The sequence below is a fragment of the Anthonomus grandis genome, chromosome 4, assembly GCF_022605725.1.
Source record: "Anthonomus grandis grandis chromosome 4, icAntGran1.3, whole genome shotgun sequence".
NCBI lineage: Eukaryota > Metazoa > Arthropoda > Insecta > Coleoptera > Curculionidae > Anthonomus > Anthonomus grandis.
In genome coordinates this window covers 3,660,902-3,684,778 of record NC_065549.1, presented here as the reverse complement: position 1 = coordinate 3,684,778, position 23,877 = coordinate 3,660,902, and the positions used below count along the sequence as shown (strand labels likewise).

The following is a 23,877-nucleotide window of genomic DNA, read 5'->3' as shown; positions in this document are numbered from 1 at the left end:
AAATGTTAAAATCTTTAGTGTTGCTTAAAGATTACTGAAGTGATGTAAATATTCCATATGTTCAGAAATTTATCACATATTGGCAACGTTGTTGCACTACAGTTCGCACTTATTGAACTGTCAACGTCCAAAAATCGTCCATAAAAATAAGACACTGTTGCCAGATATATTTTAAATGACTCAACCTTGTTGCATTCTGTAAGTTGATAAAGCGGTTTCGAGATAATAATTTTTAATATCTATGGCAACTATTGACATAATATAATTAAGAGAAAAATATTTGGTAATTCAGTGAAATTGTAAAATTCCCGGCAATGTTCCTTGCATATTATTAAGGTGATGTAAATATTCCATGGGCTCAGAAATATATTACACTTTGGCAACGCTGTTGTCTCTACTTCACAGCACCCACAGATTCTTTAAACTTGGCAACAATGGTATATTGTTATAAAGTAGTAACAAACTGAACTGTCAAGGTCAAATAAAAAATTAAGGCACTGTTGCCAGATATATTTTAAACGATTCACCCTTAGACTGGGCAAGCCGCTAGAGCGGTTTCGGGATAATAGTTTTTAACATGAAAGAACAGCCATTAATTAGGTATATAATTAAAAATTAATGATTAATCATTTAATGAAGTGTCCCTCGCATATTACTGAGGTAATGTAAATTTTCTATATGCATATTGGCAACGATGTTGCACTACAGTCTACAGTAAAATTTGTTGAAGCTTGGCAACAATGGTGTGCGGTTGTAAAGTAGTAACTAATTGAACTGTCAATGTCATTTTGCCTTTTGAGGCTTAAGGTGGGTTTAGACGCAACATTCATAACGACATACTATTTGATAGAAACAATAAGCTAATAAAATAAAATATATTTAATATTATAAGTATACATCTATAAATGGTTAGTCTCGCGCCGTGAGTTAAAAATTACACATTTTTTGGTTGTTTTGTTCGTTAAAATTAAATTAAAAGTGTTCGTCCCATCCAGAAAGCTCATCGGGCGGATAATCCTTATCAATTTTAAACAAATCGAAATTAGACGTGTCCGTGACGTCCTTTAATTTCGGTTTGAACGGTGACGGCATGCCACACTGCTGGAACTTCTGCCAATCAAATCCTTCAAAAAACAGACACAATTTCTATATATAAGAACATTCTAAGCACATTTCAAAAACCTACCTTGGTACCATTTATGGGCCTTAATGTCCTTAGTACCACCTTTTTGCATGCCCAATCTGTCGGCCGGTATCGGCTTACACAGTTTCATCACTAAATTAGCCGCCTTGGGATTCACATAATTCGGGAAATTCACGTTGTCGATGCCATTTAGGATCTTATTATAAGTTTTCATGTGGCTGCTGTCCCCTGTCCTAAACGGAGTTCTTCCTGTAGGAATAAACCGTTAACATGAACATTCGGCTTATAGTCCGGGGAATCTGTACTTTTTAACAAAAAAATTGCAACCCGCAAACGAACGACTGGATGTGGTGAATGGGTTCATAAGAAACATAGAAAAAATAAATTCATACCTGGGGTAGTTGCGGGGTGGTTTTGCGGGGGTGAAAACTGAAAAAAACAGCTGGAGCATTTTTCTATCGCTATTTCCGGCGAAAGTTGACGCTCAAATAAAAAGTGCTTAATGGCAAAGTTGTAGATAATATAAAAATCTATAATTTTTGTAGAGGGCACTTTTGAACATAACCTCAAAATGTTCAAGATAAATGCAAAAATTGCAAAAAATTTTTTTTTTCGTTTTTTATTTATCATTTATCCAAAAATTATGCAATTTTCATAAAACTTGTTATAAATATACCCTTTAGTATCCTAAATAATCTCTGTTTTTTTCAGTACTATACAATAACAATTTTTCAAGAAATTCAAGTTTTTCGAAAAAATTACTTTTTTTTTAAACGAAATTTGTCCTTCAGAGAATTGTCCTAGGAAGTTCATATGGGGCTTATTTTTTTTGTTTTTATTTCTACTTTAAAAAAAAAAAAGGAAGGTTATTCTTCCCACTTGAAAATAAGCCAAAAAATGCAAAAAAATTTTTTTTTGCAACAATGAACTTTTTATTAATTGTTAATAATTTACTAAAAATTTTTAAAATGTCAAAAAAGTAATAACACCACTAGATTCTACGAAAACAAATACATAAGAAAATATATATTTCATCATGTAAAGTTCAATAGATTGTTTTATGCAGGAGACAATTCAAGCTTACCCCCCAGTATGTATCCCGTGCCTCGACGCGTATTCTGTATATTACACTAAATCAGCCAGAGAAATCGACGTCGCTTTATAATTTTCGAAGGGTAGAATCGATTTTTCGAACTTACCAATTCCAAATCGATTTTATTAAACAAAATTTGGCTACTTTTTGATTGAAATCAGCGGTTTTTACATATTTCCATAAAAGATATTTAATGAAGTATGAAATAATTGTACAAAATTGATTAAAATTTTACAAAGTTGCTGAAAATATTATTATTGCAGTATTTGATTTTATGAATACATTATACATTTTATGATACAAGAAAATTTTTTACATTATGTACAGTTTATATAATACGACGTATTGTTTTATTGATTTATTAGTCTTTTTTTTTATTTACATGCTGTGAAACTTGTTCATGGTCGGACTCTCCAGTACAATCTGGTTCTTCAGCGTTTTCCGCATCTTCATAATCGCTGATATCAGAGTCTTCACATTCTTCTTCATTTTCGGCGTCTAATGAGATTCTTGGAAGTTCAAACTCATTTAAAATCTCTTCCGAATCACTGCAATCTTCCTCTATTTCATCGATATTGGAGCAGTTGCCTGTATCTTGGCAATTAGTGCACAAGGATGTGCACGATAGCCCATGCTTCCTACACCCACATCGATTTGTACTACAATTACCTTTGCAGGTGCAAAAGATTTTTTTGAGTAACTCTTCGAGGCATAAGAATTGTACTATTATTCACGAGTGACTCTTTCCATCCCCACATGGTTGCCCTTAAGTTGTTACCAAGCCACATTTGAAGTTGATGATATACTCTGAAACAATGCTGTGTAGCTGCTCCAATTGTTGGTGGTAACTTTTCTAATTTGAATGTAGATTTAGCAGTTAAGATTTCGTAACGCTGAAATCTCAAATCGTTCAAAGTTGCTTTTCCTTTAGTGTAATTGTAAATATGTGCAATCATATTACAACCATTGTGAGCTATTACAGTTGGATGAGAATCAGGCTCATAAAATAGCTTTGCTAATTCAGCCTCGGAGAGTTCATGAGCGCTTCCACTGTTTTTTTTTTGCCTTTCCCTGCGAACCCAGATGTTGAATCGCAGCCAGTAAAACAATGGATAAAAGCAATAATAGATTGGTAGTGCTGGAATTTGAAACTTTTTGATGAATAAATTGCATCATTTACTTTTCCTGTACCTACTTTCAAAAAGTAGATCGGTGCATTGTTTAAATTGAATTGATGCAATAAAACTAAAAGATCAACATCTTGGCCTACAATGACGATCTGCTTGTTATATTCAGTTACTCCAGTTGCTGAATTTTTAAACATATTACTTTCAGCAATTTCAATTGAACTATTAACAATTAAGGAATCTGCATCTTCTTCAGCGACTTTAACTGAATAACCTTCAAACTTAAAAGCTTTTTCTAAGTGTTTGATCAATTCTACCTTGTTATTTTCATTTGACAAAAAATTCTCTTGCGAAAGAGTAACTTGTGTGTGCAGTTCAAGGTGAAAGTTCGAAGAACTTTTCCGCCTTAATCGTTCGCTTGCTTTTGTTGAACTTGCAGTCGAGTTATCAGTCTCACTTTCTGGACAACCGTCGAATATAATGCACGAATTCGTCGCATAATGATTTTGCACAAAAGATAAGTATTTTTCAATAATAATCTGTACAGTATCATTTTTTTGCCATACAACTTTTCGTAATAAAAAGCCGCCATCGATGACATGTACAACGTTTTCGGTAACCGGTGTAGGTTCTGTGATGGTAAAAAGGTCAAATAGTTGCGATTTAACATTTTTCCGCATACCGTTTTCAGAAAAAAGTGACAACGGATATGGCGCAAGTTCACACTTTAAGTAATTTTTCATGTCACTTTTTTTGCTGATGTTCAAGCATATTCTTTGAAATAAAATCAGAGGATCGATTATGATGTTCTCGTCGTTTTAACACATTTTAGTGATAAAACCTGGTTGGGTACTTGCTTGCATAGCAAAGCGTTTAAGAAGTATGAAGCTGCGCAACCGGACGAGTGCGCATCCCAACCGAGCAGACCTTACATATTTAGACTATGGGAGCAGCTGCAGCAAAAATTAGGAGAGGGGATCTATGAGTGTATAGTATATGCTGATGCGTTGATTTCTATTTAACTGCCGTACTTAGATTATTATTTGCCTTATACAGACATTATTCATCTGCAATTCAATGATCTTTCGAAGGTAATCTCTTTCCGAGCTGCAACATCAATACCTCTAATAAGTAATTCCAAACAGAAACGGGATATTACACATAAAAAATGTACACACTATATCGTGTTTTAATTTAGAGGTCCTGAAATATGTGTATAATCGCCGATTTCGATAAAAAAGTAGCCAAATTGAATTGAAAAAAACCTATTTGGGATTGATAAGTTGTTTATGCAGTTACCTATTCGTGCTACTGTGTATTTAGCCAAGCAAGAGCTAGCATTTCGGGGCATGATGAAACTTATTCTTTGGACAATCGTGGTAATTTTAAAGAACTTTTGCACTCGTACATATCGATTAGTAACATAGATATTCAAGAGCATTATAAAAAGGTATCATCTATTTTCTCTGCCAATTCAAAAACTATTCAAAATGAACTAATAGACTGCATTTCCGATTATCTCGATGAACATATAGACCGCGAAATAAAAAAATGTAATTTTTTTTCTATTCAAGTGGATGATTCAACGGACATTCTTCAAAAGTCCCAATGCAGCATAATAATTAGATTTGTTAATAGTGCAGGGAAAGTGGTCGAAAGATTTTTAGGATTCTTCGATGTAAGTTCGGACCGAACAGCTGATGCTCTTTTTAACTTAGTTACCAAAAGAATAGAAAAATATGATTATCGTTCGAAATTAGTGGGGCAGTGTTTTGACGGTGCTAGTGTTATGTCTGGACATGTAAATGGTCTGCAATCAAAAATTAAAGTTGAAGCTCCACAAGCCGTTTTTGTACACTGTGCAGCCCACCGTTTTAATTTAGTACTCCAACAGAGTTGCAGTACTATACCACAATGTCGTATTTTTTTTGCAAATGTAAATAGTTTTCCCTCATTTTTTCATCATTCTTCAAAAAGAACTTATGTAGCTGATCAGATCATTAAAAGAAGAATACCTACGTCAGCAATAACGCGATGGACATCTAACTCTAAGATTGTAAATGTTATTTATAATGAATGGGATGTTTTAAAACAAGTATTTGCTGAAATTAAAGATGACAAAACTTCGGATCAAACTTCAATAACTCAAAACGTTGGTTTCTTGAACCACCTCCATGATTTTGAGTTTGGTCTTTTCATCAGCATTTTCAGTGACATTTTCGAAATTACTAATATTCTTTTTGACACGTTACAGAAACGTTCACTAAATATTAGCCTTTGCATGTCACAAATTCAGAACACCCAGCAACTTATTAAAGAAAAGAGAAATGAAAACAGTTTCCAATCATTATTTGATTTCGTGAGTTTGAGAGTGTCAGTGCCATCGAATTATCGTCATGGACGAAAAACTTTGACGACCAAAGAACTTTTTCAAAAGTACAAAGTTCTATATTATGAACTTTTAGATACAATATTAGGACAAATTGATACGAGGTTTCAAGATTTGGAAAAAATTGCTTTTGTTACGTTGATAGATACAACTAAGTTTGAAGAGTATTCTAGGGATTTTCCCATTGAATCATTAAATAATTTAAAAGACTCTTTCCCTAATATATTTACTGATTTGCCACGGCTAAAAAATGAATTAAACTTCATCTATAATGACGAAAATAACCGCAATATTCAGTTAGATAAACTGTTGGAACAGTTACACGAAAATAGTGACATTTTTAAAGAAGCTGCAAAATTAATTCGTCTAATTGTGACCATTCCTTCTACAAGTGTTTCAGTTGAACGTAGTTTTTCTTGCTTAAAAAGAATTAAAACATACCTACGGAATTCAATGACAGAAAATAGGCTTACTAACTTAGCAAAGATTTCTATTGAAAAGGAACTTTTAAATGAACTTATAAGTGTAGAACCATTTTATGACGATATCATCGATAAATTTGCAGCTTTAAAAGACCGAAGAATAGACCTTATCTTTAAAAAGTAAATAAATACTGCCTCGGATGTAACAATAAGCGTGGGTAAGTGTCTCTCTAATATTAATTTTTTATTATGTGTTTTAAAATTTTGTTTTTGCTGCTTATGGTATATTTTGGGTTTTGCGCTTCACCTCTTCCTAAAGTCACGAGCCGCCACTGATAAGTTCGAAAAATCAATTCTGCACGTCGATAATTATATAGCGACATCGACTTATATGGCTGATTTAGTGTAATATACAGAATACGCGTCGAGGCATGTGATATATACTGGGGGGTAAGCTTGAATTGTCTCCTGCATAAAACAATCTATTGAACTTTACATGATGAAAAATATATTTTCTTATGTATTTTTTTTCGTAGAATCTAGTGGTGCTATTACTTTTTTGACATTTTAAAAATTGTTAGTAAATTATTAAAAAGTTCATTGTTGCAAAAAAAAATTTTTCAGTTTTTTGCATTTTTTGGCTTATTTTCAAATGGGAAGTATAACCTTTCTTTATCTTATTAAAAAGTAGAAATAAAAACAAAAAAAAATGAGCCCCATATGAACTTCCTAGGACAATTCTCTGAAGGACAAATTTCGTTTAAAAAAAAAGTAATTTTTTTGAAAAACTTGAATTTCTTGAAAAATTGTTATTGTATAGTACTGAAAAAAATAGAGATTATTTAGGATACTAGAGGGTATATTTATACCAAGTTTTATGAAAATTGCATAATTTTTGGATAAATGAAAAATAAAAAACAAAAAAAAAAAAAAATTCGCAATTTTTGCATTTATCTTGAACATTTTGAGGTTATGTTCAAAAGTGGCCTCTACAAAAATTATAGATTTTTATATTATCTACAACTTTGCCACTAAGCACTTTTCATTTGGGCGTCAACTTTCGCCGGAAATGGCGATAGAAAAATGCTCCAGCTGTTTTTTTCAGTTTTCACCCCCGCAAAACCACCCCGCAACTACCCCAGGTATGAATTTATTTTTTTTGTGTTTCTTATGAACCCCTTTACCATATCCAGTCATTCGTTTGCGGGTTGCAATTTTTTTTTTTCATGAAATATGGTACAGATTCCCCGGACTATTAAGGTCAACCACTGTTAATCCCTCATAAAGAGCCTTAGTGATACTGATAGTTCTGTGCTCTAAAAGGATCTTGATGAAGTTTTACCTGTAAGTAATTCGAAAATGAACGCTCCGAACGCCCAATAGTCCACGGCCCTATCGTGGCCCCTGTTTAGGACAATTTCGGGGGCGACGTACTCGGGAGTACCGGCGAACGTGAACGTTTTACCCCTGGCGGGAATTTTCTTGGCAAATCCGAAATCCGTCAGTTTTAAATATCCGTTTTTGTCGACCAACAGGTTTTCCGGTTTGAGATCCCTGTAGACTACCCCCTTACTGAAATCGACAACTTACTTGGGGATGTTTGGACTGATTAATGGACAGATTTACCTGTGGAGGTGCTCGAGGGCTTCCAATACGCACGCGGATAAGAATTTCGCGTCCTTGTCTTCGAATCGTTTGGTCTTTTGCTTGTGCAGTAAGGAAAACAGGTCTCCGCCCAAGCAGGATTCCATAAGGAAGTACACGTATCTGGAATTATTCGGGATTTATTATAGTAGGACCTAAGCCGTAATCTGTATCTCTCTATTTTTACATTTAAAGTAATTATGTCAGGGGCATTGTTGGGCCTCTTTTTGTACTGCAAAAGCGAGCTGTTAGATACATTTGCAGGGTTAAACCTCGTGATTTATGTCGCTCATTATTTAGGAAGGAGAAGATCCTTACAGGCACTGATGTTTACATAATGCAAGTTAGTAGCTTTTTATTCAATAAACAAAAAACATTTGCCTCATAATTTATTTTTTACTTTTACTTCATATATCCACACACATAAATATAATGCATAGCACAGACATACAAAATTACGAATTATGCACCTAGATAACCGAATATCTGCATGTGCTCCGAACTGTTTTAACGAAAAAAAAATTAATAAAGTATACCCTAACCATTACAAAAACAATACAAATGAATAATGAGAATGAGCCACAATAACAAAACATATACAAATGAATACGCATCATTACCTACGCCCAACCTTAATTCACTTTCACAAAAATCTAACTTATGATGAAGAGTTTTTTAAGTTTTGTTCTATTTTTGAAAATAAAGTTTTTACATAATTTTTTAAATGTTTTGAACCTATTTTTAACACTCTTGATGTTCTTTGGAATTAAATTACAAATTTTTGGTGCAAGATAGTTTAAAGATCTCTTGTTCAAATTTGTGTTAATTTTTTGAGTAACTAAGTGTTTGTTTACGCAACTTCTGGTATCATAAGAATATTATAAAAAATGATTTAAGTCTTACCATTCTTACATGTGCTTTTACTCGTAGATCAATATTTTGTGTGTTTTACAACGAATTTTTTGCATCTAAGTATGTGTCCAAATCTATACCTTTTCTAAAATTTTATGTTTGTCTGATGTTAATATACCAAATTATGTATAAATAAAATTAATATATAAATTTGAACCGACCTATATTGATTAAAAATAAATGTTTAAATACGTATTTTATGCAAACTACTTTTTGTATTTCTAGTTTTATTTGTTTGGTAATTGTAATCTTGCTTTGTAAACAACAACATTTTAAGTTACAATAGAGCATATTTTGACTTTTGAATTTGATTTATCCAGAAATAAATTGCTGTTTGGATAAGATCATGAAAGTAAAACAAATGACGATATTGTGCCTGCAAGAAATAATAAAGAGGCCTGAAATGAAGAATTATAGAAAAAAATAATATTTTATTGATAGAAACATTGTTTTTACTTCCAGGATAAGAATTTCTTCGTTCCATGCAGTTATTGCAGCTCAATTAATTTCTTTTTAACAGACAAAATTATTGCTTGCAAAAGTGTCTGGAAGTAAAAAAGTTAGGATCATTTGTGGTCAGTAAGGAAAACCTGTTTTTGTGCATGAAAATAATAAAAAATGAGGCAGGTCGTCTGAATAAATAAAAAGATGCATTAACTTGAACTAAAGACAAATAATGCCTGGACAAACTGGAAGTATTTAAATACAAATAGTTTTTGAGCCTGAAGTAAATGAAACGCAAAGGAAAAAATTTTCCATTTGATGACCTATTGTCTGGAAGAAATAGTTAATTACTAAGAATTAAAATAATTTTTTATATAGAGAATTCAAATATTGTTTGCAGGCCCAATTAACATCTTCTTCCAGGCAAATCTGCATTTATTGCTTTGACTATACTACTTGATTTCTAATTCCAGGCAGTTGTACCCATAAAAAGAATTTTTTTTTGAAATTTCAGGCAGTTCCAGAGACTAGACAGCTAGTTTAATTACTTCATTTTAGGCAAGTTAAATTATGCATCTTTTAGCATAGTTCATCCATGTTTTTTTTGTAATCCATGTAGGTGACGAGTTCTTTTTTTTTCAAAATTACAAGCAGTTCAACCGTGATTTTTCAAAACGTAGTTGAGCTTTTGATTTTACAAGCCTTTAATTTAATTTTTTTGACTACGACCATAAAATTACCTTATTGCAAGCAATTGATTTTTCAGACATTTAAACTAGTCTTTGTCTGATTTTACCAATTTTAACTTAATATCTACCCTTGACTTGTCATGTAATGTTGTTCTCTGCTTCTTTTTTCGTTCTTTTTATTAGTGAATACACAAGTGGATCTGATGATGCCTCATATGGGAGAAACACGTGTAATCCTCTGACTTTAATTTAATAAATTTGAGACCTGTGACTTAGAGTTTATTTCATTACTATTTAATAGAAGTTAGTAGCCTTTTATTTAAGATTCAACATAGATTTCATTAAAAAAAACTAATAAATTGTTTAAGTCCTACCATTCTTACATGTGCTCTTAGTCGCGAATTTTTTGAATCTAAGTATGTGTCGACATCTAAACGTTTGCTAAATTTTATGTTTGCCTGATGTTAATATACCAAATTATGAAATTTAAACCGACCTATATTGATTAAAAATACATTTTTAAATACGTATTTTATGCAAACTACTTTTTGTATTTCTCGTTTTAGTTTAGTAATTGTAATCTTGCTTTGTAAACAACAACATTTTTAGTTACCTATACAATAAAGCATATTTTGACTTTTGAATTTGAATTATTCAGGCATAAATTGTTATCTGGATATGAAGACGTTGTGCCTGCAAGAAATAATACAGGTGTCTGGAACGAAGAATTATAGAAAAAAAAAATTATTGATAGAACTTTGTTTTTACTTCCAGGCAGTTATTGCAGCTGAATTAATTTCTTTTTAATAGACAAAATTATTGCTTGCAAAAGTGTCTGGAATTAAAAAAATATATATTTAAAAATGCCTCAGTTATTTAAGGCAATAATTGCCTAGAAGTGAGCTACAATTTAAATGTTATAATTAACCCCCAATTGCTTGGAAGAAATGAAACATGTAGAACAAATAAAAAGTGTCTGAGAGTAGAAAAATGAGGATCATTTGTGGTCAGTAAGAAACTGTAAGGAAAACATGTTTTTGTGCATGAAAATAATAAAAAGATGCATTAACTTGAACTAAAGACAAATAATGCCTGGACAAACCGGAAGTATTTAAATACAAATAGTTTTTGAGGCTGGAGTAAATGAACCGCAAAGGAACATATTTTCCATTTGGTGACCTATTGCCTGGAAGAAATAATTAATTACTAAGAATTAAAACAATATTTTATATAGAGAATTCAAATATTGTTTACAGGCTCAATTTACATTTTCTTCCAGGCAAATCTGCATTTATTGCTTTGACTATACTACTTAATTTTTAATTCCAGGCAGTTGAGATAGTAAATTTCCCTTTGAAGCTTTAGAGTCTCAAGAAGTTAGTTTCTTACAGGCAGTTGAAACTACAATTTTTTCTTAGGCAGTAGTACCCATAAAAGGGGTTTTTATTTGAAATTTCAGGCAGTTCCAGAGACTAGACAGCTAGTTTAATTACTTTATTTTAGGCGAGTTAAATTATGCATCCTTGAAGGCAGTTCATCCATGTTTTTCTTTGGAATCCATGTACGTGACGAGTTCTTTTTTTTTCAAAATTACAAGCAGTTCAACCGTGATTTTTAAAAACGTATTTGAACTTTTGATTTTACAAGGCTTTAGTTTATTTTTTTTGACTAAGACCATAAAATTACCTTATTGCAAGCAATTGAGTTTTCAGACACTTAAGCGAAAATTAATATTTTATTCCAGGCAGTTCAGTCTAGGCAACGGATTTATATATTCCAGGCACTTTTTTATTAATTTGACCAAAACTACTGAATTTTCTAATTCCAAGCAGTTCTTTTATTTACAATCATTCTAATGAAGTGTCTTTCAATACATTTGAGGCAATTAAACTACATATTTCTTTCCAGTAAACTCACTTGAAGTATCATTCACTTCAATTCACTTAATTTATTCAGGCAGTTTTGCATTCGATAAATTGATTCTTCCTTCCAGGCAATTATTGCAGATCAATTAGAATATATTTTACTTTCAGGAACTCAAATTTATTTGCCCAGAACTGTGCCTAGAAAAAAGATTTTTTTGCCTGGAGAGAATCAATTATTGCCTAAAAAAATGCAAGTAAGAAGTACAAAAAAAGTATTGGTCAGCGTCATTTAGCACCGAAACTTTATAATATTATAGACCAAGACCCATACAGGAAAAAATGTCTGCAGCAACGTTTAAAGCTTAAGTAGGACAATGGATTAAACGGACAGATGTGGATATATTTCATCGTTTCGTCAATAACTTGTATTATAGATTGTTCTTATTATTTTTGTAATAACAGAGCGATAACTTTTGATAATTCCCATGTTCTTTTGTTGATTCCTATGTGCTACTGTGAGTAGTTAAATTTAAATCATTTTGTCCTTTCTTATACAAGATGTGGTTGTTCATATTTTTAATGTTGTTTTAAAACCGGCAATAAGAACAATTAAATATGGACAGATATAAATAAATTATGAGTGATGTATTGAAAAACCATTGATGGAATATTTTCTCGGACTTGACAAGAAAAAGCCGATATTGACCTTTAAACCCCAATTGGACTATATATATCCCTAAAGAGAAAGTACCAACAAGCTTCTAAATAGAGCAGCTTCGGTACTAATCGTTTATTTCTTCCTTGTACTTGTACGTAAAGTAGAACAAGTATTTTGTATTTAAATTTTGTAATTTTGAAAATTAACGTATTATTATTATTATTATTATTCCAGGCAATAATTGCTTAGAAGGACGGTACAATTTAAATGTTATAATTAATCCCTAATTGCCTGGAAGAAATGAAATATGGCTCTGGAAGAGAGCAACGATTTTTTTTTGTCTGAGGAGAATTAAATACTTAAAATTATTGCCTGCAAAAGTTGTCTAAAAAGAGAGAAATTAAGATAATTTATGGACAGTCAGAGCCTGAAAGTAAAACATTTTTTTTTTTAAATATTGGGTCTAGAAATAATAAAATTGGGACAAATTCTCTGAACGAACAAGAAGATGTTTTAACTTAGGTCGGTAAGGAAAACCTGTTTTTGTGCATGAAAATGAGGCAGGTTGTCTGAATAAATAAAAAGATGCATTAACTTGAACTAAAGACTATAATAATGCCTGGATAAAATGGAAGTATTTAAAAGGGAGAAACAAATAGTTTTTTAGGCTGGAGTAAATGAACCGCAAAGGAACATATTTTCCATTTGGTGACCTATTGCCTGGAAGAAGTAATTAATTACTAAGAATTAAAACAATATTTTATATAGAGAATTCAAATATTGTTTACAGGCCCAATTAACAACTTCTTTCAGGCAAATCTGCATTTATTGCTTTGACTATACTACTTGATTTCTAATTCCAGGCAGTTGAGGTAGTAAATTTCCCTTTGAAGCTTTAGAGTCTCAAGAAGTTAGTTTCTTACAGGCAGTTGAAATTATAATTTTTTTCTAAGAAGTAGTACCCATAAAAGGGGTTTTTATTTGAAATTTCAGGCAGTTCCAGAGACTAGGCAGCTAGTTTAATTACTTCATTTTACGCAAGTTAAATTATGCATCCTTTAGCAGCTCATCCATGTTTTTTTTGTAATCCATGTAGGTGACGAGTTCTTTTTTTTCAAAATTACAAGCACTTCAATCGTGATTTTTAAAAGCGTATTTGAGCTTTTGATTTTAGAAGCCTTTAATTTAATTTTTTTTGACTAAAATCATAAAATTACCTTATTGCAAGCAATTCAGTTTTCATACACTTAAGCGAAAATTAATATTTTATTCCAGGCAGTTCAGTCCAGGCAACGGATTTATATATTCCAGGCACTTTTTATTAATTTGACCAAAACTACTGAATTTTCTAATCCCAAGCAGTTCTTTTATTTACAATCATTCTAATGAAGTGTCTTTCAATACATTTGAGGCAATTAAACTACATATTTCTTTCCAGTAAACTCACTTGAAGTATCATTCACTTCAATTCACTTAATTTATTCAGGCATTTTTGCATTCGATAAATTGATTCTTCCTTCCAGGCAATTATTGCAGATCAATTAGAATATATTTTACTTTCAGGCACTCAAATTTATTTGCCCAGAACTGTGCCTAGAAAAAATATTTTTTTGTCTAAAGAAAAAGTACCAACAAGCTTCTAAATAGAGCAGCTTCGGTACTAATCGTTTATTTCTTCCTTGTACTAGTACGTAAAGTAGAATAGGTATTTTGTATTTAAATTTTGTAATTTTGGAAATAAACGTATTATTATTATTATTTCAGACAATAATTGCTTAGAACGAAGGCACAATTTAATTGTTATAATTAATCCCTAATTGCCTGGAAGAAATGATACATGACTCTGAGTGCCTGGAAGAAAGCAACGAATTTCTTTTTTAAATCAATCAAACCAGATGTATTCAGAGCAATTTTTATTTTAAAAAGCTTAGCAGAGCGCTTTCGGCGTATGAGCCATCATCAGTGCTAATTGTCAGTTAATGGAAAATCACAATAAATGTAAACAAAACACAAAGGAGACCAACGTCCTTCCCTTTTTAAATACTGTTCGTCCTGTTTTGTGTTTGTATAGTTTGTTGTTCTGTTAGTGTTCTGTATAGTATTCTTAAGTGTGTCTAAATGTTAAGTGTAATTTTAATAATATCGAATGTGTTCCCACTATGGTAAACTTCTGGGCTTAACTGAGAATTAGCACTGATGATGGCTCATACGCCGAAAGCGCTCTGCTAAGCTTTTTAAAATAAAAATTGCTCTGAATACATCTGGTTTGATTGATTTGTATTGTCCTTCGAGCAACACAGCCACTTCCCTCTTCGAATTTCTTTTTGTCTGAGGAGAATTAAATATTTAAAATTATTGCCTGAAAAAAGAGAGAAATTAAGATAATTTATGGACAGTTTTTTTAATATTGGGTCTAGAAATAATAAACTTTCAAAACTTTAAAAAGAGAGAAATTCTCTGAACGAACGAGAAGATGTTTTAACTTGCACTGAAGGAAAATAATGTCTGAATAAATTCTGGAAGATTGCCTGAAAAAATAGGAAATTACGCTAATATTTAATAATATGACACTCCACCCTGAAAAACACCTCAATTTTATAAAGGACGCTAATCCAGCGATAGATACTTCTTCAGAAATATGATCATCCAGGATTGCAAGGGCAGAGCGACACATTTCGTTTAAAATTAAATGTATTAAAAATTTGGCTAATCCCAAACAGTGTACCAAATAAATTTAAGGTGAACTCACAATTATCGTTTAAATCACAGGTAAAATTAAAACAGGAACTTTGTATGTTAAAAAGAAGCAACTGTGTGCTTTGGTGACCTTTATTCTGTTGGTGTTGTCCTCAAAAGTAAATAAATTACACAACCGTGCTGATTTGAATTTTTTCCCTTTAATAATATGACACTTACTTTAATGACTGACGAAAATAACCATGACGTCTGCAGCTCAGAGAGATAAAAGGTCATTTAATAAAAGATAAATTTATAATAATATAACTTACTTATTATCCTTGTAAGTACGATAGAGCCGGACAATAAACGGAGATCTACAGTTCATCTGTATCAGCTTCTCGTTGTAGACGTGCTCCTGATGGTTCAGATGCACGATATCGATCTTCTTTAGGTACTTGAGGGCGAACACTTTGTTTTTGTGCTTCTTGTGCTGCACCAGCTCCACCCTACCAAACCTACAGGCAAAATCTCAAATTAAAAGCCAAAAGGTTCAAATTAACGTTGATTCAACTCACCCTCCCACCCCCAAAGTTTTAATAATGGCCAACTCTTCCAGTTTCACGTCCTGGTATTCCGCTTTTACCTCGTCTTTAAGGCTCGTTTTTTTCACTTCTATTAATGGTATGTCCACGTCACCGAAATGATTGGTAAAGTCCCTTCTGGTGAGGGTGAGACACTCCACTCCGGGAGCTTCTGCAGTTACCGTTGCCTGTCTATAAGAAAAATAGGAAAATATTTACTTACCCCATTCATTGGTGGACGCTAGAGTAAAATCGGCCTGGTAGTTATTGAGCAGTGAGTATTTTTATAAATTGAGGCCAAAAAAAAATTAGTGCGTCTTTAGTGACACTTGAAAAATACTTTTACTGCAGCTAGCGTTTTAGTGTATTAGTTCGTTGGTACCCTAAGGTTTTGCCTATTCACTGGTGGAAACTAAAGTAAAATTGACCCGATAGTTAATGAGCAGTGAATATTTAAAAAAAATGAGTCAAAAAAATTAGTGTCTTTTAGGTGACACTTAAAAAACACACAAAAAAAATACTTTTTCTGCAGCTAGTGTTTTAATGGATTATTTTTATAATGCTTTAAGGTTTACTCTATTTACTAGTGGTTGTTTCTTTGGTGACGCTTAAAAAATACTTTTACTGCAGCTAGTGTTTTAGTGTATTATTTCTGTTATATTTTAAGGTTTTCCCTATTCACTAGTGCAAACTAAAGTAAAATTGGCCCAATAGCTATTGCGCAGTGAATATTTTTAGAAAATCAGTTAATAAAAGTTAGTGTTTTTTTGGTGACACTTAAAAAATACTTTTACTGCAGCTAGTGTTTTAGTGTATTATTTCTGTTATACTTCAAGGTTTTCTCTATTCACTAGTGCAAACTAAAATAAAATTGGCCTAATAGTTAATCCGCAGTGAATATTTTTAGAAAATGAGTTAAAAAATGTTAGTGTTTCTTTGGTGACGCTTAATTTGTAATTAGTGATTTATTGTACTATTACCATTATACTATGAGATTTTCCCTATGCACTAGTGGAAACTAGAGTAAAATCGACCTAATAGTTAATGACCAGTGAATATTTTTATGACATGAGTCAAAAAAAAATTAGTGTTTCTTTGACGACACTTAAAAAATACTTTTACTGCTGCTAGTGTTTTAGTGTATTATTTCTGTTATACTTTAAGGTTTTCCCTATTCACTAGTGCAAACTAAAGTAAAATTGGCCCAATAGCTATTGCGCAGTGAATATTTTTAGAAAATGAGTTAAAAAATGTTAGCGTTTCTTTGGTGACACAAAAAAAATACTTTTACTGCAGCTAGTGTTTTAGTGTATCATTTCTGTTATACTTCATGGTTTTCCCTATTCACTAGTGCAAACTAAAGTAAAATTGCCCTAATAGTTAATGAGCAGTGAATATTTTTAGAAAATGAGTTAAAAAATGTTAGTGTTTCTTTGGTGACGCTTAATAAATACTTTATTTGTAATTAGTGATTTATTGTAATATTACCATTATACTATGAGATTTTCCCTATGCACTAGTGGAAACTAGAGTAAAATCGACCTAATAGTTAATGACCAGTGAATATTTTTATGACATGAGTAAAAAAAAATTAGTGTTTCTTTGATGACACTTAAAAAATACTTTTGCTGCAGCTAGTGTTTTAGTGTATTATTTCTGTTATACTTCATGGTTTTCCCTATTCACTAGTGCAAACTAAAGTAAAAGTGCCCTAATAGTTAATGAGCAGTGAATATTTTTAGAAAATGAGTTAAAAAATTTTAGTGTTTCTTTGGTGACGCTTAAAAAATACTTTTACTGCAGCTAGTGTTTTAGTGTATTATTACTGTTATACTTCAAGGTTTTCTTTATGCACTAGTGGAAACTAGAGTAAAATCGGGCTATTAGTTAATGAGCAGTGAATATTTTTATGAGATGAGTAAAAAAAAAATTAGTGTTTCTTTGGTGACACTTAAAAAATACTTTTACTGCAGCTAGTGTTTTAGTGTATTATTTCTGTTATACTTTAAGGTTTCCCTATTCACTAGTGCAAACTAAAATAAAATTGGCCTAATAGTTAATCCGCAGTGAATATTTTTAGAAAATGAGTTAAAAAATGTTAGTGTTTCTTTGGTGACGCTTAATAAATACTTTTTTTGTAATTAGTGATTTATTGTACTATTACCATTATACTATGAGATTTTCTCTATGCACTAGTGGAAACTAGAGTAAAATCGGCATAATAGTTAATGAGCAGTGAATATTTTTATGACGTGATTAAAAAAAAAATTAGTGTTTCTTTGACGACACTTAAAAAATACTTTTACTGCTGCTAGTGTTTTAGTGTATTATTTCTGTTATACTTTAAGGTTTTCCCTATTTACTAGTGCAAACTAAAGTAAAATTGGTCTAATAGTTAATGTGCAGTGAATATTTTTATGACATGAGTCAAAAAAAAAATTAGTGTTTCTTTGGTGACACTTACAAAAATACTTTTACTACAGCTAGTGTTTTAGTGTATTATTTCTGTTATACTTCATGGTTTTCCCTATTCACTAGTGCAAACTAAAGTAAAATTGCCCTAATAGTTAATGAGCAGTGAATATTTTTAGAAAATGAGTTAAAAAATTTTAGTGTTTCTTTGGTGACGCTTAAAAAATACTTTTACTCTAATTAGTGATTTATTGTACTATTTCCTTTATACTGTAAGGTTTTTTCTATGCACTATTGGAAACTAGAGTAAAATCAACTTAATAGTTAATGAGCAGTGAATATTTTTATGACATGGGTCAAAAAAAAATTAGTGTTTTTTTGGTCACACTTAAAAAATACTTTTGCTGCAGTTAGTGTTTTATTGTAATATTTCTGTTATACTTCAAGGTTTTCCCTAATCACTAGTGCCAATTAAAGTAAAATTGGCCTAATAGTTAATGAGCAGTGAATATTTTTAGAAAATGAGTTAAAAAATGTTAGTGTTTCCAAAGTTTACTGAATCAAATACTAGTATTTTATTCAGTAAACTTTGGTGTTTCTTTGGTGACGCTTAAAAAATACTTTTACTGCAGCTAGTGTTTTAGTGTATTATTACTGTTATACTTCAAGGTTTTCCTTATGCACTAGTGGAAACTAGAGTAAAATCGGGCTATTAGTTAATGAGCAGTGAATATTTTTATAAGATGAGTAAAAAAAAAATTAGTGTTTCTTTGGTGACACTAAAAAAATACTTTTACCGCAGCTAGTGTTTTAGTGTATTATTTCTATTATACTTTAAGGTTTTCCCTATTCACTAGTACAAACTAAAGTAAAATTGGCATAATAATTAATGCACAGTGAATATTTTTATAAAATGAGTAAAAAAAAATTAGTAGTGTGTTTTTAGTGACACTTCTCTTGGTGACACTTAAAAGATAATTTTACTGCAGCTTGTGTTTTAGTGTATTATTCTAAATATATTTCAAGGTTTTCCCTATTCACTAGTGCAAACTAAAGTAAAATAGGTCTAATAGTTAATGCGCAGTGAATACTGTTATAAAATTAGTCAAAAAATCGTAGTGTCTCTTTGGCGATACTTAAAAATTCTTTTACAGCAGCAAGTGATTTAGTGCATCATATCCATTACACTTTAAGGTTTTCCCTAATCACTAGTGGAAACTAGAGTAAAATCGGCCCAACAGTTAATGAGCACTGAATTTTTTTATAAAATGAGCCAAAAAAAAACTCCAACATTTTAATTAATGCCTTTGCTACGTATAGTAAATAAACTGTTACAGTACCTGGTATCCTCTTTCTGCAAAGCCTTCTCCCCGAAGCACTGTCCCTTGCCCAGTTGTCCCAACACTCCTTCACCACTTTTACTGATGGTGACAGTACCTAAAACCATAAGGGTTTATAACCAATTAAATGTCCTAAATTCCATACATTCATCGTCTTAAAAATGACATGTGTGCAAACGAGAACTCCCTAATCTCAAAGACTCTCTAAAAATGAGTGAAAAGTTCACTTTTTGTTCACATTCTTACTACTCTCATGGAATCATGAAATCGGATGGGGTCGTACCTGCTCTGATAATATAAAACTTATCGCCCTTATCTCCCTGCTTAATAATCACCGTTCCGGCGGTGAAGAATTCCTGCTTCAGTAAATTGGACACCTGCCGCAGCACCTCTTCGTTCACCACGTTGAGGTACTCCACGTTCTGGAGGAACCTCAAATGTTCGTCTTGTTCGCGTAAATTGCCTCTGATTACGATCTTCTGGTAGGCCTGACGGTCTAGCACCCATACTTTACCCGCTGTGATCGATTGAATGGTCGCCATCCTGGAAATGTGTGAACCTATGATGGATTTTTTGATGAAAGTACTTAATAAATTATATTTAGATTGGTCCTATATACTTGTTAATACTATATAACCGTTTTTCAATAAAAGAAGAATTGTTAGGATCGGTTGGCTAGTTTAAAAGTTGTCGGGGGTTTAACCCTTTGGGACCCAATTTTTTTTTTAATGATTTTAAGGATGTTATAAATATCCCTAGGGGCCAAAGAAACACATTTTTGTATTTCAAAATTTTTATTTTTTTTATTCACAAAAAGACAACCCGCAAAGGTAAGTATTTTAGGACGAATGATAAAGCGTAAAACAATGCTTGCACAACCCTACATAGCACATTGCACAAATAGTAGTGGTTCTACGTTCTTTTTTCTGAAGAGCGCAACGAGCACATCTTCGCGGATTCGATGTTTCTATTGGAAAGTGATCACCCACATTTTTTATTACTTTTGATCTCTTCGATGGCCTTCCACAGCTGTTTCTTCGAAGTTTGACTGTTGTCCTTCTTCGATTAGGTCCTCTGATAAGGTAAATAAAAATTCCAGTAAGGGTATCTTTTTTTGGGTACGACGTAAGTCATTATATATTACCCAGCTGTTAACAACAGCAATCATCAAAAGTCGATAAAATACTTTTTTCCACCATGTGCATGATTTTCTGCCAAAGTCGTACACACCACTCATCTGATCAGCCAGATCCACACCACCCATGATTTCATTGTAGTATGCAATAGCAGTGGGACATGGTACGTCAACTCTCTGCCCAGTCTTGTCTTTTCTCTTCACACAGTCATATCAGGGGTATGGCAGTTACTCATCACCCCTAGACATTTTTCGTTTCTCGATGAATTTTTTTGGCATGTCTTTTCTTGTAATAATCGCTGTTCCCACAGCTGGGTATTGGAGGCAATCTATAAAAAATCGATTAAAGGCCAGAACTACGTTTGGATTTTGTATAGTTTCACATAATTTTTTTACAACAGTTTCGCCCAAAGTTCCGCTCCTTTCAACGTCCTCTTTGCTGCAATATACATTTGCATCGTATGTATATCCTGTTTTGGCATCAAATCTAGACCATAATTCTATGCCTCTTTTCACAGGTTTTTGAGGCATATATTGTTTCAGTGAAGATCTTCCTTTGAAGCCCACCATGCTCTCGTCAATACTTTGACTTGTACTATCGGATCGATATTTCTGAAATGTATATTTGAAGCAAGATAGAAGCTCTTGTACATAGTAAATCTTACTGGTCCCTTCTGGCTTGACTCGATTATTGAAATAAAGCTTGGATAGTAAAAACAAACACCTGTTTTTGGATATGGCCGATTTGATGGCCTTATTTCCCAAAGATGGATGCGATGACCAGTAATGGCGAAGTTTTCGGCACCTTATTGAAACACATAAGTAATGTGCAACCAATAGTAATCATAATCTCCCCTGCATCAGTGAAAGTCGCCTGCTTTTGTTATTTTCTTTGTAAATTTTGATTCGCTGGTTTGTAGACTCAGCAATAAAAGTAAATAAACTCCGAGGATAAATTTTAGTGAATATGTCCAGCGGGGAGGCATTTGCAGCAATTGAAGGATGTATGATACATTGACTTTCATTTGGAATGCTAAGTCTTGGCACATAGATATTTGTAGGTAATGACCAAATTATATTACCAGTAACAAGAGTTTCAGCCTCTTGATCTGAATTTTCAGCAAAAATAATGCCGTCGTTGGGTTGGGTTAGGTTCTCGTTTGCATCACTTTCAATGTCTCCACTATCTTCGTCCGAAGCTGATACAACTCGTCGGACTCTTCACTATTACGGAATGGGTCTTCTTCTGAGGAAGAGTCTTCATACGGGGATTGCACCTCTTCTCCGGATGACAACTCTTCTAAATTGTTAGCAAGATATTGAAACTCTGCCCTAGTCAGTTTCTTTCTTGACATACTGTAAAATACCATTGGGATATAAATCACCCTATCAGAAAACTTACTGGGACACATACATCCCATAGCCAAATATTACACCCAAAATGCAAAAACCATCAAAATACTTTGCTATTATATATGCTGAACTTACCTAAACAGATTGTTTCAAAAGCCACACAAAAACTATCAAATTTGTAAAAAAACAGTGTCAAAAACGAACGACGTGCTCGCTTTTCGGCGTTTACAATCAGAATGACCTTCAAAAAGCGTGTCGCTGCCTGTCGAAAAATTGTTAAAACCTTAAAATACCCGCTAATGACAATTTCCATTAAAAACGGAACAGATAGCGCCCAGCAGATGTTATGAAATGTATGTTGGGATTTATTTGTCCCATTGGGGCCGAAAGTCTGGTGCATTCGCCAATTTATAACACAGTCATAAAAAATGTTTATAGAAGAAACAGGGTTATGTCAAAATATTTTGGTTTTTACAGAAAAGTGGACAATCGTGGAAAGTTGAGGGCATTTTCATAAGACCTTATTGAGTTGAACATAGGAAATTTTTACAAAATTTTTCCAGGCAGTTGAGAAGGACAAAATGCCTGGACGAAACAAATTATTGCTTTAGATACTTGGAAAAAATACGACAATAAAAATAACTATCTGTTAGGAGCAATTAAGTACAGTACTGCAAGATTTTCTGGTCCAAAAAATTATCATTTTTTTAGTGGAAAATTGAGGAAATTTTCATAAGAGTCTAATAAAATGAAAATGGGAAATTTGGCTGAATTAAAACATTCTTTTTCCTTATTTATATAGCTGAATAAAATACGGGAGAAAGTCTTATAAACAAATATTTTATTTTTCATAAAATAGCGGAAATTCGTGGAAAATTAAGGGAATCTTCACAAGAGTCTATTGAAATAAAAATGAAAAATTTAGTAGAATTAAAAAATTGTTTTGTCCTACTTTTGCAACTTAAAAAAATAAGAAAAAAAAGTCTTATGAACAAATATTTTATTTTGCATAGAATGGCGGAAATTCGTGAAAAATTAAGGAAGTTTTCATAAGAGTCTATTAAAATGAAAATGGAAAATTTGGCTGAATTAAAAAATTATTTTTTATGCAGCTGAATAAAATAAGGAAAAAAGTCTTATGGAGAAACATTCTATTTGATATAGAAGAGCCGAAAATAGTGGAAAATTGACGTAATATGCATAAGAACCCTTAACATGAAAAATTGAATTTAGTCAAACCAAAAACTTCTTTATTCCTATCTAAGCAGAATAAAAAAATCAGGAACAAAGTCTTATGGACAAATATTTTATTTGTCAATAAAATATTTGTCCATGGTATGGTAAAAAATCGTGGAAAATTAAGGAAATTTTCATAAGAACCCTTGAAATGAAAAATTATGTTTGTCCCAATCAAAAAACTTTCTTTTCCTTCTCATGGAGGATAAAAAGCAAAAAACCCGAGAAATGCCTAAAAGAAAAAATTATAAATTAAAAATAATAAAAATTGAAAATATAAATAGATACATTCGCGATGAAAGGAAGAAATTCATTTAAAATTCAGGTATTTTTTTCTTCTTTTATTTTTTAAACACACCAATTAGTACTGCCATTTGTGCGTTTTTTTTAAATAAAAAATTTCTATACGGGGTGCCTCAAGTAGGAAACACGTAGAATAAATAGAACACCCTGTATATTATGACGTTTTACAATTCCATGATATATTCTGCATACTTTTTGTATAGTATAAACAGACAGACCAACAGACTAACGAAATATATGAAATTAAAACATAAAAATTTATTCTAGATTTTCGTCCTTTGCAATGAAAATTTTTTTTACAAGTAGAAACTATGACGCGAAAATTAATTTTTTATGAGATTTCTTAGAGAGTAAGTAGACCTAATTATTTTCGGACAGTTCTTGTGCAACTTTTCTTAACAGATAAATTGGACGAAGAGGATCAATTGAGTGGCCACCAAGGTCACCGGAT

General features: G+C 32.0%; 1 protein-coding gene across 1 annotated transcript in view; it reads right to left on the bottom strand.

Moving 5' to 3' along the window:
• Positions 1-861: 861 nt before the first annotated feature.
• Positions 862-23,877, bottom strand: part of LOC126735140 (cGMP-dependent protein kinase 1-like) — a 43,048-nt gene continuing 20,032 nt past the window's right edge. The window contains exons 6-13 of the mRNA XM_050439073.1: positions 19,683-19,942; positions 19,400-19,496; positions 15,642-15,839; positions 15,396-15,581; positions 7,802-7,942; positions 7,518-7,747; positions 1,187-1,393; positions 862-1,124 (exon numbers count right to left, since the gene is read on the bottom strand). Of these exons, the coding sequence (XP_050295030.1) occupies positions 973-1,124; positions 1,187-1,393; positions 7,518-7,747; positions 7,802-7,942; positions 15,396-15,581; positions 15,642-15,839; positions 19,400-19,496; positions 19,683-19,942 (1,471 nt within the window). The 3' untranslated portion in view covers positions 862-972. The remainder of the gene's footprint in view (positions 1,125-1,186; positions 1,394-7,517; positions 7,748-7,801; positions 7,943-15,395; positions 15,582-15,641; positions 15,840-19,399; positions 19,497-19,682; positions 19,943-23,877) is intronic.